The sequence below is a fragment of the Chrysemys picta genome, chromosome 2 (assembly GCF_011386835.1).
Source record: "Chrysemys picta bellii isolate R12L10 chromosome 2, ASM1138683v2, whole genome shotgun sequence".
NCBI lineage: Eukaryota > Metazoa > Chordata > Testudines > Emydidae > Chrysemys > Chrysemys picta.
In genome coordinates, this window is record NC_088792.1 from 290,127,432 (window position 1) to 290,145,883 (window position 18,452).

General features: G+C 48.6%; 1 protein-coding gene across 1 annotated transcript; it reads right to left on the reverse strand.

The window, feature by feature from the left end:
* Positions 1 to 15,917: 15,917 nt before the first annotated feature.
* LOC135981191 (patatin-like phospholipase domain-containing protein 6) lies at positions 15,918 to 18,349 on the reverse strand. The gene is made up of 2 exons (XM_065582440.1): positions 16,730 to 18,349; positions 15,918 to 16,387 (listed from the first exon to the last, which is right to left on the reverse strand). Exons 1-2 carry the CDS (start codon positions 16,838 to 16,840, stop codon positions 16,190 to 16,192), a joined length of 309 nt encoding a protein of 102 aa, XP_065438512.1. The 5' UTR covers positions 16,841 to 18,349; the 3' UTR covers positions 15,918 to 16,189.
* Between the last annotated feature and the right edge of the window lie 103 nt (positions 18,350 to 18,452).

Genomic DNA, 18,452 nt, shown 5'->3' on the forward strand with positions numbered 1-18,452 from the left:
TTGTGTGTGTTTATTTTAAATGATATCCATGAGTCATAAAGGGCCTGAACTTACAAATGCTCAGCGCCTCCTGCAAAGTACGGAGCACTCTCAACTTCACTGAGTGCCACGGCAGCCAAGGAACGCAGCACTTGGTGCAATCCAGGGCAGGGAGCACAGTTCAGGGCCTGTTTGCAAACTTGGCCAGTCACTTCAATCTGTACCAAGACCCCCTCAATATCCATTTTGGGCACCTCCAGTAAGTGCTGCACTTACCACCACAAAATGCTTGTCTCAGCCGGCTGTCCTTGACTAACCCCAACATGGAGAACATGCGCTTCAGGGTCATTCCCACATAAGGGATACACTCAAGTGCTGCAGAAAAAGGCCAGAAGAGAAGGAAGAAAGATAATCAGCTGCTCTCCGCCGTCTTACAACACACTTAGAAACACCGTGGGGCAGGATGCTATGGGCTCCGAGGCCATTTTGTGCTGCGTAAGCAGAGCAGAATGGCTTTAAAGCAGCCATTGAAAGCCAGTGGGAGATTCACCCTGAAGAGGGGAAGCCTCCACCAGTGTACAGCTGTGCCCGATGCCCAACTCACTCCCAGAGTAAGGGGAGAGAGCACTGGGGCGGGATGGGAAGTGGGGTGGAGAAGAGCTCCACTAGACCTGACACTCCCCCATCCGATCCTTAAGGAACTTCAGTCAGGGGCAGGAGTTAGAGCTTGCACCTCTGTCTGGATAGCTCATGATCTGGAAGCCAAGAACTAGCAACAGCAGTTAATCTCGTGTCTCTCCCCACACACACCCGCGTGCACACACGCAAACAGAGCTCTGTTTAGCTGTAACATTTTTAGGTAGAGAGAGTAATCCCCGTCCTTAAATGAAAGACAATAACTTTGAAACAAAAGATGGAAGTTACCGTACCATAGGCTGATGACAGGTTGCCCAGTGTAATGAAAGTAAACTCTTCAGGCAGCCCCAGTAGTTTCAGATGACACTGCAGCTCGTACATCACCTCATAGAAATAGCAGCGTGCCAGGGTCACTAAGGTGTTGCTAGCTGCCACTTTTAGTTCATTTGTTGCTTCCTAAAAAAAAAAAAACAGAGAGAGAGAGAGAGAGACTGAGGTGACTGAAGCCGGTTGCACTAGCCAGAGATGTTTATATGAGTCAAGTCCTTATTTCTGTGCATAAGTTGTGACTGAACCTCCCAACTTTCTGTGGAGAGAGTCATTAGTCATAAATATTCATCGAGTCATTTGGCTAAACAATTTTCAGCCTTTGAGTTCCTTGCAAGCTGCTTAGTTAGACTATTTACTATTAGCTACTTGTGGTGGATGTCATATGATGTTTTTCCCTGCTCTTCCCTGAGGAGGTAGACAGACACAGACCGGGCAGCTTCAAGATATTCCGAGAGCTTTCCTGGAATAAACTGTCCCCCAAAAGGAGGCTGACTTCCTTTGGAACAAGAGAGGGATTTTTCCATGAGTTTTCCTGCTGGCAAACTATACTCTAAATCCAATGCTGCTTCTTTTGGAGATAGTTCAGATTCTGTCTGTCTTGGGGCTTTATACTGCCACTTATCGCGATAGTATCACAGCGCCTTCCACATAACATCAGGATCAATAATGAAATCCCTAGTAGACTTCGGGAAAGACTTGCTCGTTAAGAAACCATAGGCCCGTCTCTGTGTCTGATATCATGTGTCTCGGGTCCTGATCCTGCAAAGCACTTAAGCACATGTGTCACTTTTGCATGTGAGTTCTCCCATCCTATGCATGTGCACAAGTGCTGTCTAGGACCTGGGCTTTGGTCTGGAGGAAGGTGTGGGCCTCTAACAGGAGAATCTATTTTTGTTTCAGTATATAGTTTACCCCCCAAAAAAGAGAGTTTTAATTAGTTAAAGCTTTGGCTCCTTTGATTAGTATCTCGGGAGAACTAACTTACCTGAGTCTCTCTCATGTGGTTTGAGGCCAGGGTTATTATTTTGTTCAGTAGCCTACTCTCTAGGCCCCCGGTGTCCTGCTGTAATACTTTCTCCAGGACACAGTACATGTCAACTCTGTCTCGCTGCGGACAAAACATAAAAGAGAATAAACAATTGGAAAAAGGTTTTCTTGATGACCACACAGTAATTTGGCTAATAAGCCCCTGCCCTAAAGAGTTTACAATCCACACATGAAATGACTAGCCCAAGTCTTATCATAACAGAGCAGGTCCGTGGCCAGGAAGAGAATCCATGTCTCCTGAGTCATTATCCAGAATCCTAGCCACGAGGCCACACGGACTGCTCAGCCTGCATGCTCACACAAGTCATCCATTGGTTTAATTGGTGTCAAACATGCCATGCCCTCCACAATCACTGCATTTAGCAGCACTTCAGAAGCAGCCGAGCAATTTACATATTTTAATCTTCCTGGAGAGAAAAGAGCCAGAATAAGCGCCCTTCACTGCCCCCTTAGCTAGTTTCATTTATTTAAAACAAACAATACAAATGAGCACCTTGCCCTTGCTCTATCCACTCCAGACAGAATTTGTAAATGTGTAATTACAAAATAACCAACTCCCGCAGTACGTCCTCAACAGCTCCTAGGGGAAATTAGCTCAACAGTTAGATCTACATTGACAGTCGCACACTCGAAGGTGTCTTTTATGAGGCCCATCAGTATAGAAATTCACAGATGATACTAAATATGGAGGAGTTGTGGTATCAGCTGGGACAGAGAAAAACTAAAGAGGGACACAGAGAAATTAAAAACCTGAGCAGAGAACAAGATTCATTTCAGAAAACTGCCAATTAGCACATCTGGAAAGGAGGTAGAAGTAACTGAAATAATGGGAGGGAGAAAAGTGGGAAGCAACAAGTGCCCTGGGGGTGACAGTGAAAAACAAAGTCAACACGTATATGCAAGGTGTGATGGCTCCCACAAAGAGCCATGTGGGTTGGGTCTTTTACACACAGGGATCAGGTACAAAGCAGGAAGACACCAGTTCCTCTCTGTTCAGCTGAGGCGTGACTGCATCTGGATTGTTGCATTTTCTAGCACCACATTCCCAGAGAGCTCAACAAATTGGAAGTAATTCATGGGAGAGCAAAAAAAAGAATGCAGGGGTGTGGCGGAATTGACTTCTGAATAGAGCCCTGCAACCTGACCCAAATCCTACGGGACCTGACTACAGGTGTCAGGGTCAGGTTGGATGAGAAAACCCCTCTTGGGCTCGGGTCAGGTCGGCTCTCTTCTTTTAGCCCATGGGATCGGCACAACCGTGACCGCATGTTCCTGCCAGCCACCACCTCTTTTCTGCGCTGCGTGCGCTGTGGAGTGAGGATGCCGAGGAGTGGACTGGATGATCCAATAGGTCTTTTCCATCTCTGTCTCCGATGAGTCTCTAAATCTATGTGACCTGCATGCCAAGGTCATAAAGCACTTTGGAATGTTCAAAGCCAATCAGATCCCTTGTCTGGCTAAACATTCCAGTGGTTCTGCTTGAAAAGGAATGCTTCTGCCAACTGCAATCATACCAGAGAGCTCCACTGGGGAGAAGCTCCTTCCCTTCATTTTTAAATGGAAGGAGGATTTGTTTACTTGAAAATTGTCTCTGATAACTTATGCATACATAGGCACTAAGTAATTCAAGTAATTAATCAAATTAATTAACATAATTAATTGAGTAATTCAAATAATTAAAGTACTAGGAGGCCAAGTTCAGTTCTGAACTGAACTGCTTATCTTGGCCTCCTAGTACTTTAATTGAAACTAAAATGCCTTCTGTGTTGGCCCTTAATAGAGAAATGGACTTTGTTGGATGCAAGTATTATAAATGGAAAAAGGGGTCTGAATATTACTCCTAGGGGAATTCTGCACTACTGCGCACGTGCATAATTAATGAGCCTAGGATTTAGAGCAGGGAGTCAGTTCACTTGGGTTTTATTCACATTCTTTTACTAACTTGCTAAGTGGTGTTGAGCAAGTAACTTAATTCCCTGTGACACAAATCATCCATAAATGGGGATAATGCTTACCATTCTCACAAGAGTGCTGTGAGTCTTAACTCATTAGTATTAGGTAAGTGCTTTAAGATTTTTGGATGAAGATGCTAAAGAAGGGCAAAGTATTATTGGAAGAGCTTACTGCAAGTCCTATAGTGTACTTTTACTATATCCAGCCCATGTACTCCACTGTGTGTAAAAGGACAACTCTCTCTTTATAGAGCATTATATCATCCTGATCTGTAATAACAGCATTTTGCATTCTGAGTTTATGCTTGAGGTCAGAAGGATGAATACTGATTATACTGATGGTGCGCCAGGCCAAGTTCTATACTGAATTACCCCCATGCATTCCCCTATACCCCCATGAAGTCAGGTAGAATTTGGTGTGGACACATGGAAAGCAGATGTAATTTCATGAAATTGCCCTACCTCATCCTGTTGCAGTTTCTCTAGCAGAACTGTCACAACGCTAGCCAGCTTGGTCTCAGCTATAAAGGCAATCCTGAGGGCAATTTTGCCCTTATCTTGGTAATCCATATTTGCCAGGAGGGAAACAACCTCATTATAAACACCTGAAATTAAATAAAAGGATTCGGCTGGTTACCACTGATAGTAGAAATTGATGCCGGCCTCTTTAATTCACTGTCCAGTAAAGATTCTGCAGGACCCCAAACACTGTGAGAAGTAGACCTGGGAATCATGTAAATCCTTTTCCTTACGCCTGATGACCAGATTTGTTTGCTGAACTACCCAATGTGTTTGGGGGGAAATCATAATGAAGAAAATTTGCTCCTTTCAAGTAGATCCCCACGTAAAATAATCTTCCTTTCCCTCTTTACTATCAATTCAAGAGTTTTGATTGCATACAGAATAATAATTTATGGTCAAAATTTTCAAAACTGGGTGCCTAAACTTAAGCTCCTAAATCCATATTAAGGCACCTATGCCCTGAGTCAGCATCCTAATCACATGCTTAACTCTAAGCCAACAAAGAGACCTAAAGTTAAGCACATGCTTAAGAGTTTTGCTTAGTCAGGGCCTCATTTTCAAAAACCCTGAGCACCCACATGTACCTATTGGCTATGCTGGGAACTTTTTGGGGCTCAGTATCTCTTGAAAATCAGGCCACTTTTTTAGACATTGGTATGAATTTAGAAGCCTAACTTTAGGCCCTCTGTTTTGAAGAAAGGCTTTAATCTTATTTTATGGTCGTTTAAATACTTGCAGAGAAGACTCATGGAACAGAGTTCATCCGGTTGCCTGTAGAGGTCATAAAGGACTTTTCCCCACATGTACAATTGACTAGATGTACGCTGTGAGTGGGGTCAGGTGGTTCCCTCCAACCTTCACCTGAAGCATCAGGGATTGACCATAGCAGGAGAAGGGACACCTGGTAAGGTGGACCAGTGCTCCAAGATGGTTCAGAGAATCTGTTTCCTTAAATGTCCTGCTCACATGCTCAGGATCCAACTGATCTCCAGAGTTGTGGGTGGGAAGGAATTTTCCCCTGCTCAGATTGGCAGGGACCTTTGGGTGGGAGGATGGGGCACTGATCACCTGCTAGGATCATCTGAGTATATCTGACCTATTCAATTCTCTACCATTGCAAGGGCCTCAGGCATTGGTGGAACTGCAGTCTCTCCTGTTCTCTGCCTATGGCACGCAACAGTTTAGTCTCCTAAAGACTGAAATGTTTTAGTCCAAGATAAGTTTTTGGGTTCAGTGTAGGGTTGCTAGGTGACATTTTAATGGCCTGTGAAATACAGGAAGTCAGGCTAGATGATCTAATGGTCCCTTCTGGCCTTAAACTCTATGAAACTATGAAATAGCTGATATATTAAAAAAATCTGGATTTTATCTCCCATGTATCTCTTAGCTGTGGGCAGAAATTCTCCAGGAGACTTAATATTTAACAAGAACTCTGAAATGCCATATTTATCTGTCTCCATTGTAACAGCATTCCAAAGCATGAAGGAGGAACTAACAAGATTTCCCCTTCCCAGGAAAGACTGCTTGAGGTTAGGTGATTGCCCATCCTTTATGCAAATTGCATCCTTCACTTCTAACACCCAGATGCAAACTGAATCATAACTATCCTACATTGCCCATCTAGCTACAGTAATGATAATGTCGGCTTAGGAGCACTAGTATTGCTAAGAAATGTGACCCCATGCTTTCTTATCCTGCATTTAAGATATTAGCAGAGCTTCATTTAGACAGCTAGAGGAGAAGTCCTTCTGCATTTTTTGTTCTAATTTCCCCCATCTCTGATGGATTCCACAGCTAGATGTTGGCTCCATGGATGCAGAAGACACAAAATGAGGACCCATAATAAACATAAAACAACTGGGAGAAAAGAAGGAAGATCTCCCCCATAGCATTCAATAGAAACTCAGATTCTCAGGAAAGTTTCCAGGTCCAGAGGCTGTAGGCCAACTCCTCAACTGGTGTAAATCAACACAGCTACAAGGAAGTCAACAGAGCGACACTGGTTTACAGCAGCTGAGGTTCTGGTCATAGAAATGGAGAACAGTACAGCTAATCTATCTGTATGCCTATGCTTTCTAAATGTGTTTGTGATTATAGAATGGATATGGAGAACACAATGCTGACCCTTACCTCTGTCGGTTACCTCCTGCTCACTCACAAATTTATTCATCTTTAATACTTCCTCCAGTCCGACCTCCAAAGAGCTCCCGTACTGATAGGCAGCTGACCTCTCAGTCAGTCGTGTCCAGGATAACCAGTTAAGATTATGCAAGCCCTATTATGACATCCATGTGACTGTGGCACACCACATAAACTGCTGCTGACCAGGTATGTGATGTAATTACATGGTCAAGATCCTCAAAGTTATTTAGGCTCCTAACTCGCACTGAAATCAGTAGATGTTAGGTGCCTTAATACATTTCAATATCTGGGCCCATACATGTAAGCAGTCCAATAGGTGGTTAAATTTTTTCCAGTGTCGAATTTCTCATTCTTTCTCCGTCATTTTGAATTTTGGTTCCATCCCCCCTCACTTTCCAGTATCAGTTTAATCTGAAAATCTGCTCCTGGTTGAATTTATATAAAATAAAAGCACCAAAGAAAGAGAAGAAACGGCCTTGGAGAATGCACAGTGACACTTGGGTTGGTTGGTTGGTTGGTTTCCTTTGCTTTTTACTTTGGTTGATCAAAAAGCCAGATGAAACCTTATTGAACTGTATTACAAATATTGATTTTATATTGTTTTACAATGAATTGAAATTTATACTTCATTTCCATGTCCTGCCAAACAAATCAACGGCATTAATTTTTATTGTGTTTAATACAGTGTGGTGTCATATGTACGGCCATATGTAGAGCCAACACTTGATTTTGGAAGTTATGTTGCCTTTAAAGCATTCAGAGTGATGACACTCTTTGCAGTAAACCATATGGAAAAAGAATTCCAATTACATTTGTCCCTTGCTATGCATAACTTATTTTGTGCCTTTCTACCCTTTCTGATTTTGTCCTTACACATATATGCTATTCTTTTGTACTCCGCCTTAGTAATTCGTCCATGTTTCCACATTTTGTAGGATTTCTTTTTGATTTTCGTGTCACTAAAAAACTTCTGATGGAGCCATATTGGCCTCTTACTATTCTTCCTGTCTTTCCTTTGCATTGCCAGTTGTGCCTTTAATATTGTCTCCCTGAGAAACTGACAGCTTTCCTGAACTCCTTTATGCCTTAGATTTTTTTCTCCTGGGTGGCTACCGACCAATTCTCGGAGTATGTTAAAGTCTGCTTTTTCTAGTCCTTCTTCTATCATTCTCACTCCTTCCTTTCCTTAGAATCATGAAATCTATCATTCATGATCACTTTCACCCAAATCACCTTCCACCTTCACATTCACAACCAGCCCTGTTGGTCAGAATCAAGTCTAAAATGGCTGTCCCCCTGGTTACTTCCTCCATTTTCTGAAACAAAGCATTGTCCCCAGTATATTCCAGGAACTTATTGGATAATTTTGTGTTTTGCCATATTCTTTTTTCAACAGATGTCTGGGTAGGTAAAAAGAACAGGAGTACTTGTGGCACCTTAGAGACTAACAAATTTATTAGAGCATAAGCTTTCGTGGACTACAGCCCACTTCTTCGGATGCATATAGAGTGAAAGTCCCCCATTATTATCAGGATTTGTGTTTTGGATATTTCTGTTATTTGTTCTAGAAATGCCTCATCTCCCTCCTCTTCCTGATTTGGTGGTGTCATAAGTATAAAGGGAAAGGTAACAGCCCTCCTGTGTACAATACTGTAAAATCCCTCCTGGCCAGAGACTCCAAAGTCCTTTTGCCTTTGGGTTAAGAAGCTCAGGTAACCTGGCTGACACCTGACCCAAAGGACCAATAAGGGGACAAGATACTTTCAAATCTTGGTGGGGGGAAGGCTTTTGTTTGTGCTCTTTGTTTTGGTGGTTGTTCGCTCTTGGGACTAAGAGGGACCAGACATCAATCCAGGCTCTCCAAATCTTTCTGAACAAGTCTCTCATATTCCAAACTTGTAAGTACAGCCAGGCAAGGCGTGTTAGTTTTATCTTTGTTTTCTCAACTTGTAAATGTACCTTTTACTAGGGTGTTTACCTCTGTTTGCTGTAACTTTGAACCTAAGGCTAGAGGGGGTTCCTCTGGGCTCTTTAAGTTTGATTACCCTGTAAAGTTATTTTCCATCCTGATTTTACCTTTCTTTCTTTAATTAAAAGCCTTCTTTTTAAGAACCTGATTGATTTTTCCTTGTTCTAAGATCCAAGGGGATTGATCTGGACTCACTAGGAATTGGTGGGGGGAAAGGGAAAGGGGGAATGATTAATTCCTCCTTGTTTTAAGATCCAAGGGGTTTTGGATCAGTGTTCACCAGGGAATTGGTGGAAGAGTCTCTCGAGGCTACCCAGGGAAGGGACTTAGCACATTGGGAGTGGTGGCAGCAAAAGCAGATCGAAGCTGGTAGAGAAGCTTAGAGGTTTTCATGAAGGTCCCTACATCTGTACCCTAAAGTTCAGAGTGGGGAAGGAACCTTGACAAGTGATATGTAATAGACCCCTACCAGGACATCACCCCTGTTTTTTCCCCTCTTTTATCTTTACTCAGAGACTTTCAACTGGTCTACTTCTCACCTCCTTCCAGACCTCAGAACAAGTGTACAATGCAATACTTCCTCTTTTTCTTTTCCTGCCTGTCCTTCCTGAACAAGCTATAGGCCTCTATGCCAATATTCCAGTCATGAGATTGAACCCATCAAGTATCTGTGATGCCAGTTAAGCTGAGTTATGACTTATGTACTAAAACTCCCAGTTCTTACTGTTTATTCCCCATTATTATCACTCCTTGCATTTGTGTATAGACATCTAAACAAAAAGTGAGAACTCTGTTATTCTCCGAGAGATGTTAAGCAGATGCCCCCAGAGATTTCCCTCTTGTTTCTCCTATAATTCGACTGCAATTTTCCACATCTACTTCTCCTCAAATATCTAGTCCTCTATTAAGGTCACCTTTTTTTACCTGGTGGCTTTTTTCACCTGCCCCCTCTAAACTTAGTTTTAAGCTCTTCTCATAAGGTTGGTGAGTCAGTGCATGAAAATGTTCTTCTCCTTCTTGGTCAGACGGACCCCATCTCTTCCCAGCAAACCTCCTTCCTGCAATAGTAGCCCATGTAGAGGAAGTCAAACCCTCCCATAGACCCATCTTCATAACCCTATTATGTGGACATGCCTACCATTGAGTGTGTATTGAGCAGAAAGAACACTCAGTGCAGGAGACGAGGAGACTGAGTTAAACTGCAGATGTCAGGTTCACATACATCCATTTTCAGTGACTAATCTCTTGAGCCAGTGGGGAGGGCCACGGTACAAAAGTATTTCTGTAGATCAGCATGTGATTATTTGTATTGCAGTACAGCCTCATTGTCCCTGTCACAGACCAGGATCCCATTGCGCTAGGACCTGTACAAACATGGAACAAGATGGTCCTTAACTGTCATTAACTAACACATATTAACAGCACAACAAACAGACAAGAGGATAATAAAGCAAGCAAAAAAGCCCCCTTTGACCAGGTACCAGCATATAACTAATATAATGCTACATATTTAGGGAATGTCAGGGCACTTCACAGTCTGTCCCTCACGCTCCCAGGTCTCCTGCCCAGGCCCTGGCTGTGCTGCAGGGATGTTGCAGGTCGGACACTTGCTCTGGTGGTGGCCACATGCCCTCTGGCTCTAGGTGTCAGGACCCTTGTTCCCAGGGTCAGTCCCCCCGTCAGGGTTATGATCCCCCTCCACGTCTGGCCTGCAAGGCCTCTTGGCTGGGGGGCATCTCCCTGCGCTGCGCCCGGTGTCCAGGTTCCCCCCTCGCTCCCCACAGTGCTCACTGCTCCAGCCCCAGCACTGATGCTGCTCTGCCTCCAGCTCCCTGGGCTGCTTTTCTGGCCAACCAACCCCCCACCCACCCACCCACACACACACACACCCACACACCCACACACACTGAGTTTCAGTAAGGGGCCAAGAGTAACCTTACACAAAACTGGGGCCGTACCGCCAACCCTGTAGATCTGAGACACAGTCCTTCCAACGTGAGGAGACATTAATGGGATGGAGACGTAGAATCATAGAAGATCAGCTTTGGAAGGGACCTCAGGAGGTATCTAGTCCAACCCCCTGCTCAAAGCAGGACCAATCCCAACTAAATCATCCCAGCCAGGGCTTTGTCAAGCTGGGCTTTAAAAACCTCTAAGGATGGAAATTCCACCACCTCCCTAGGTAACGCATTCCAGTGCTTCACCACCCTCCTAGTGAAATAGTATTTCCTAATATCCAACCCAGACCTCCCCCACTGCAACTTGAGACCATTGCTCCTTGTTCTGTCACCTGCCACCACTGAGAACAGCCGAGCTCCATCCTCTTTGGAACCCCCCTTCAGGTAGTTGAAGGCTGCTATCAAATCCCCCCTCATTCTTCTCTTCTGCAGACTAAATTAGCCCAGTTCCCTCAGCCTCTCCTCGTAAGTCATGTGCCCTAGCCCCCTAATCATTTTCATTGCCCTCCACTGGAATCTCTCCAATTTGTCCACATCCTTTCTGTAGTGGGGGGGCCCAAAACTGGACGCAATATTCCAGATGTGGCCTAACCAGTGCCGAATACAGGGGAATAATCACTTCCCTCAGTCTACTGGCAATGCTCCTACGAATGCAGCCCAATATGCCGTTAGGATTCTTGGCAACAAGGGCACACTGCTGACTCATATCCAGCTTCTCGTCCACTGTAATCCCCAGGTCCTTTTCTGCAGAACTGCTACTTAGCCAGTCAGTCCCCAGCCTGTAGCAGTGCATGGAATACTTCTGTCCTAAGTGCAGGACTCCTAAGTGATTTCCTAGGCACCGAGTGTGAGGCTGACAGGCCAAGAGCCAGCTCTTGTCCTGGCTGCAGGCATTAGCTAAGAACCAATGGCCTCAGAGCTGGAGATCAGACCAGATTAGTTTTGCTCAAAATAAGGATTAGTCTTAGAAGAATGTGTTCAGTGTAGACTCTGTGAAATGCTTGTTTGTTGCTGCATCAATCTCTCGGGTAATGTCTGTATCCCAATTCATAAGATAAGTTTCAGTGTTTGCTCTGAAACTGGAAGCCCTCACAGTGAGGAGAGAAACATTACCAGGTGTGAAATACTAGTTTGCCGCAGGAGCTGTCATCTTCTGGCCAACAAAAGAAGGCCCATAGACACCAGACAAACCGTTGTGGAATATCAGAAGACAAAAGACTTTTTTGATTGCTCTGCCCCCCCATCCGCCAAAGAAGGGATGTGCACATGGACTCGTCCCATCACCTTGAACTGTGGGGGAAGGGAATAAAAATCCCTGACAAGAAGAAACGGCACCTTTGTGTCTGTTTGAACTCTGAAGGGCCAGAGACTTGAAACTGAAGCCAGAGATCCCCAGGGGCTGCCTCCTGGGGTGCCTTGAAAGATGCTTTGAATTGACAGATCACAACAATTCTCTCACTCTCAGGAGTTAGATGGTAACTCATTGGTTGTACATGTTCACTTGCTTTGACCTGTAAATGACACTCTTAGTCACCCATTTAGATATCTTTTGCATAAGGCGGGAATCCTTTGTCCCTCTGGGTCCCCCCCCAATGGAAAAGCACTAGGTTAAAGATGGATTCCAGTTCAGGTGACATGATCACATGTCACTGTAAGACCCCCAAGCCTTCATTCCTCCCAGCCTGACTCACAGGGAGGCTGCCTGCAAACAGGGGGCTGAACCCACCTTTTCCCCTAGAGGCAGGGCTGCTGGATAGTTTGTATCGCGGGGGTGCTGAGAGCCGTTGAACCAGACTGTAAACCCCATTTAGGTAAACCCCATATAGGATGGAAACCACTTCAGCCAATAGGGGCTGTGGGAAGCTGCGGCCAGCACATCCCTCACCCTGCACTGCTTCCCGCAGCCTCCTTTGGCCTGCAGCGGCGAACCAGATAAAAGTGAACCGCTTTCCAGTGACTAAAACTGAACCTAGCAAGATACAGTCTTTGTTCAAGATGGCTTTTCTCACTCAAGGTCTTCCAGCAGGATGGTGGCTGTCCCTCCCACCCTCCGTCAGAATCTCCTCTAGAAGCCAAAGTGCTGGCTCCTTTCTCAGGTGAAAGAGATCATTTGGGGCTCTTTGCCCCTCTCTTTTTTAGTCCAGGGAACCTTTGCAATGGATCCTTCTGAAGGTTACACCTCAACATTTAGTCAAGCTGTGAGGAAGGTGACACTGAGCCTGGTGGCGAAGGAAGGGCCACGGATCATTGGTGTGCGGCTGCTTCTGCTTCCACAGTCCGTCAGTGTGCTTCTTCTTTCTGCTGCTTTTCTGCCTCCCTCTCCTGGGCTCCTGCTTCCCAATTTTGGTGTTCACACTCTTTGGCTTCCTGCTCAGCTAAACAGTTCTGGCGTTCATGCTTCTGTCCTAATTTGTCACTCTCCAATTTGGCGCTCCTGGTTTTGCTTTACTTTTGTTCTGTTTCCTTTACCCAAAATAAACAAACAGAAAATAATAAAATTGTAACCTTTCCTTGGGCTGTTCTCAGTCCCTACACTTGAGAATCACATAAGTGGTTCTCAACCAGGGGTACGTGTACACTGGAGGTACGCCGTGGTCTTCCAAGGGGTACATCAACTCTCTAGATAGTTGCCTAGTTTTACATCAGGCTACATAAAAAGCACTAGTAAAGTTACTACAAACTAAAATTTCATACAATGACTTGTTTATACAGCTCTATATATCGTACACTGACATGTAAGTACAATATTTCTATTCCAAGTGATTTATTTTATAATTATATGGCAAAAATTAGACAGTCAGCAATTTGTCAGTAATAGTGTGGCTGTGACATTTTTGTATTTTTATGTCTGATTTTGTAAGCAAGTAGTTTTTAAGTGAGGTGAAACTTGGGGTACACAAGACAAATCATACTCCTGAAAGGGGTCCAGTAGTCTGGAAAGGTTGAGAGCCACTGACTTAAACTGTTACCCCAGAGCTTGAGCTGTAACTCTCAGTTCAAATAGCAAGCAGTATGTAAATCCTGCATGGCTACACCACTGTCCCACAAAAATTCTTCGTCTGCCCTCTCTGTAGCACTTTTCCATGTAACTTGAATGTAGCATTCATATTCAAAATAATGTTTCAACTACTGATTAGTTCAATAGAAATCATCAAAATTATTGCGTAAACAGTAGCATGTATTAAAGCAAAGGTGTCATGATAGCTTCAAAGCTGTCGGGATAACATACGAGAGTGAGAATCATTTTGTATATTTCCACAAACATGGTCAAACTGAGCGCTGGCATTTCTATGATGGAGTTTGGGGAATGTAAAAGGAAAGGAGGTGTAGGTATTCTAGCCATATGATAGAGTTTTCCAAACTCTATTAACGCATACCAAGCCATATTGCTGCTGTACGAGTCTCCCTAAACCACTCAGGATGCTAGCTGGTTTAACTTAGTGTAGTATATAGGACTAGGATAGTATTTCTTTAAGTAGTTTGTGAGCACTCTACTGCTTCGAGACAGACTCGAATTTGAAGAAGGACTCCGAGATCCGACCCCATAGTGATAGGATTAGGGCTAGAAGACAAAGAGTTTGTCAGCACTGCAGTGCTATTCACTATTGTCTATATTTTAGAAGCCATCAGAAATCACTGAGAACCGCAGCATAGGTTAAGCTAGACCTTGGATGTTGGCACATAGTTAATAAACATGGTTATTTGGGAGCCAGCTCTGCCTGAGCAGTGTCTTCATATGAATTTTGCTGCGTAACACGCAAAACACACAACTTTAATCATGTGTTTTATTATTTTTATTAACACAATGAAACAAATGTAGGCAAATGTTGACATTTTCCTGTTCTTAATTCACCAAACAACAAAGTTCTTCATTTGTAACTAGTGTATAATGTCCCCAGACGGGTGTACCAGACCCGCCGAGGCCTTGTGCTGGAGGCCTTGTGGCCCTGCCACTCCCTGCCCCAGAAAAGGGCAGCAGAGAGGGTCCTTCAAGCTGCCTAGAGTGGCTGTGTGGAACACAGCCAATCAGAAAGGGGATGAAAGGAGCAGCCAATCAGGGCCCAGCAGCATAGTATAAGCATAGGTGTGCACAGCACATTTCGTTAGGGTGTGCACCCAGGGAGTCCCGCGCCCGTTCTGCCCCCATCCACTCTCTCCTACTTCCCGCCCCCTGACTGCCCCCCTCAGAACCTCCAACCCCCCTGCTCCTTGTCCCCTGACTACCTCCTCCTGGGACCCCTGCCCCAACTGCCCCCCAGGACCTCACCCCCTATCTAAGCCTCCCTGCTCCTTGTCCCCTGACTGCCCCCTAGGACTCTACCCCCTACCTGTCCCCTGACTGCCCCGACCCTTATCCACACCCCTGCCCCCAGACAGGCCTCCGGGACTCCCACGCCACTCCCTGCCCCCTGACAGCCCCCCACCAGAACTCCCGACTCATCCAACCCCCCCAGTTCCTTGTCACCTGACCACCCCCTCCAGAGACCCCCCACCCTAACTGCCCCCCCAGGACCCTCCTTGCTCCCCGTCCCCTGACTGCCCTGACCACTATCCATCCCCCACCAGTGACAGACCCCGGGACTCCCATGCCCCATCCAACCCCCTCTGCTCCCTGACTGCCCCCTCCAGAGACCCCCCCACTCCTAACCACCCCCCTGGGATCCCACCCCCTATCCAACCCACCCTGCTCCCTGTCCCTTGACTGCCCCCACCTCTTATCCAACCAGGGCTGGCTCCAGGTTTTCTGCTGCCCCAAGCGGCAAAAAAAAAAAAGCCGCGGCAACGCAATCGCGCCGCTCCACTCTTCAGCGGCAATTCGGCGGCAGGTCCTTCGCTCCGAGAGGGACTTGCCGCCGAATTGCCGCTGACGACCCAGACATGCCACCCCAATAGCAGCCGGAGTGCCGCCCTTTAGTATCCGCCCCCCACCTGCCTAAGGATCTGGGATGGAGTGGGGGTGGGGGAGGGGGTCTGGGGTGCAGGCTCTGGGATGGAGTTTGGGTGCTGGGTGCAGGCTCCGGGCTGGGGCAGGGGGTCGGTGTGCAGAAGGGGGTGAGGGCTGCAGGCTCTGGGAGGAAGTTTGAAAGTGGGAGGGGGTGCAGGCTCTGGGAGGAAGTTTGGGGGCAGGAGGGGGTGTGTGGGAAGGGGGAGGGGGTGCAGGCTCTGGGAGGAAGTTTGCGGGCAGGAGGGGGTGTGTGGGAAGGGGGAGGGGGTGCAGGCTCTGGGAGGAAGTTTGGGGGCAGGAGGGGGTGTGTGGGAAGGGGGAGGGGGTGCAGGCTCTGGGAGGGAGTTTGGGGGCAGGAGGGGGTGTGTGGGAAGGGGGAGGGGGTGCAGGCTCTGGGAGGAAGTTTGCGGGCAGGAGGGGGTGTGTGGGAAGGGGGAGGGGGTGCAGGCTCTGGGAGGAAGTTTGGGGGCAGGAGGGGGTGTGTGGGAAGGGGGAGGGGGTGCAGGCTCTGGGAGGGAGTTTGGGGGCAGGAGGGGGTGTGTGGGAAGGGGGAGGGGGTGCAGGCTCTGGGAGGAAGTTTGGGGGCAGGAGGGGGTGTGTGGGAAGGGGGAGGGGGTGCAGGCTCTGGGAGGAAGTTTGGGGATAGGAGGGGGTGCAGGGATGAGGGCTGTGGGACTGAGGATGAGGGGTTCATGATGCAGGAGGGGGCTCAGGGCTGGGACAGAGGATGAGGGTGGATGAGGGCTGGGGCTGGGGATGAGGGGTTTGGGGCGTTGGAGAGGCTCAGGGACAGGGCCAGCAGGAGGTGGAGGGGCAGGGCTGGTACCGTGATGACGTCAAGAATGCTGAGCAGGCTGTGCACGCTGTCCCCGGGGAACACCTCCTTCACCAGGGTCTCCTTCCCGTCCTGCAACACAGCAACACCCTCCTTAGGGGGCCCCCATCACCCACCCTCGCCATCCCTGCCACCAGATCTCGCTTGGCGCCAGCTCTGGGGAGGCCTGCTCCATGAGCCCCTCCCTGGAAGGGAGGCAGCCCCAGTGATCCCGAAGGGCAGGGCTGCTTGGCAGCTGGCCTCAGCCATTGCGACCTGTATGCCCCTCTGCCCCAAGGTGTCCCCAGGTGCAGGGGACCACCCAGCCAAGGGGTGCAGAGCACTGGGGCCACAGCTGGCTTGGGGCAGGAGGGGTCGCTGGTGGCTGCTGGGCAGATAGGACGCGGCAGGGTGGGCTGGGACATGCCCGCTCACCTGCTGGGTCAGGAAGAGCTCCAGCTTGCCATCCTGCACTACGGAGATGCTGGTGCCGGGCTGGCCGGGCCGGAAGACGTACTCGCCCTGTAGGAACTGCTGGAAGATCATGCACTTACAGAGCTCCAGGAACAGCGGCTTCTCAAAATGGCCCAGCACCCTGCAAGGACGGGCGGGTCACGGTGGGCAGCAGGGGAGCAAAGCCTTCAGCAACTCATGGCAGGGACTTGGGGCTCATGTCCTGAGGGGCTCTTGGGGCCCAGCCCAAGCTCCTGCATCACATGGGCCAGAGCACCCACCCAGAGCCCAGCGGACTAGGTGGGCTCTGTCAGTCATCCCCCCGCCCCGCATCTCAATGAATGGGGGAGTGGGAGCTTGTGACGAAGTGGGGGGTTCTCTTGTTTTCTGTGGAGTTTCAATGGTTTGCATGCAGAGGGGGTGGGACTCAGTTTCCCTGGGTATTACTGGTTTAACAAGGTGAGGGGAGAGGGGGTGTGTTTTGCAGAGGACCGGAGAGGGAACGTGGGACCCCAGCCAATGGCCTGGAGGATGGATGCCCCAGCGACCGGACCCGGAGACCCAGTTCAGGAGTCACAGCCGGTTCTGGCCAGTGGGCGGACAATGGGCTGCAGAGTGAGGACCCAGTGACCTAACCAGCCGGTTCCAGCCAGAGGGAGAAGCAGGAGAGGAGGCCCCGGTTTACAACCCTGTTTACCTGGAGAGAAGACAATGGACAGAGGGGGGCTTGTGGCCGGTGATCTCAGATGCCCAGCTGCGAGCAGGGGGGCTCGGGGCTGGAGAGGGGTAGCAGGCAGAGCCCCCCTGGATGCAGGGAGACTGGGATGTGCTGGGCTGAGGGAGGCCAGGCCTGAGGCCCTGAGAGTTTCCTGTGCTGTGTTCAACTCTGAATAAATCCTCCTGTTTCATGATGGCTGGGAGTCACTCCGGTCTAGAGAACAGGGTGGCATCAACCCCTTCGGGGGTGGAGGCCCCAGGGGTCCAGAGCAAGTGGACTCCCTGAGGGGGCCCACGGCATAGACAGACGTGCTGAGGCTCAGAGAGGTGCGGCTCCAGGAGATGAGGGGCCTGACCCCTGGGAGAGAGGGGACCCTGAGAAGGGCTATCTCACTAAGAGGGGCACCCCCCACGGACCGCACGGGGCCAAGAGTGGGCACGATCTGTGAGTCCGTGACACCCCTGTACCCACCTGCAGAGCTCCCCCCATCCTGTACCCCCCAGCACCCCATACCCCCTGCAGAGCTCCCTACATCCCATTACACCCCAGTGCCCCATGCCCTCCAGTACCCCCATACCCCCTGGCAGAGCTCTCCACCTCCCTGGGTTCCCCAACATTCCCTGTGCACCCCCATACCCACCTGCAGAGCTCCCCATATCCCTGAATCCCCAGGACCCCCTGTGCCCCTCCAGCACCTCCCAGCAGCCCCTGTGCCTCTCAACAACTCCGTACCCACCTGTGGAGCTCCCCCACCCGCACACCGTGCTGCCTGCAGAGCTGGGGGGCAGGGGAAGGGGCTAGGGAAGCTATAGGGCGTGAAGAGTTAACAGTTTTATGACGGACCCACAGCTCCCCACGACTGGGGTGAGGAACCAGAGACTGTCTGCAAACACTCTCCCGAAGCCCCGCCCCCGGCCTGCAGTCCCGCCCCCAGCTCTCCCGGAGCCCCGCCCCCCGGCCTGCAGCCCCGCCCCCAGCTCTGAGCTC

Bases quoted from the DNA above. Each gene is read 5' to 3' on its own strand.
- LOC135981191 (XM_065582440.1), bottom strand. From the start codon at position 16,840: ATGATCTTCCAGCAGTTCCTACAGGGCGAGTACGTCTTCCGGCCCGGC. The intron at 16,388-16,729 runs GTGAGCGGGCAT...GCTGTGTTGCAG, and splicing joins AGCTCTTCCTGACCCAGCAG to GACGGGAAGGAGACCCTGGT.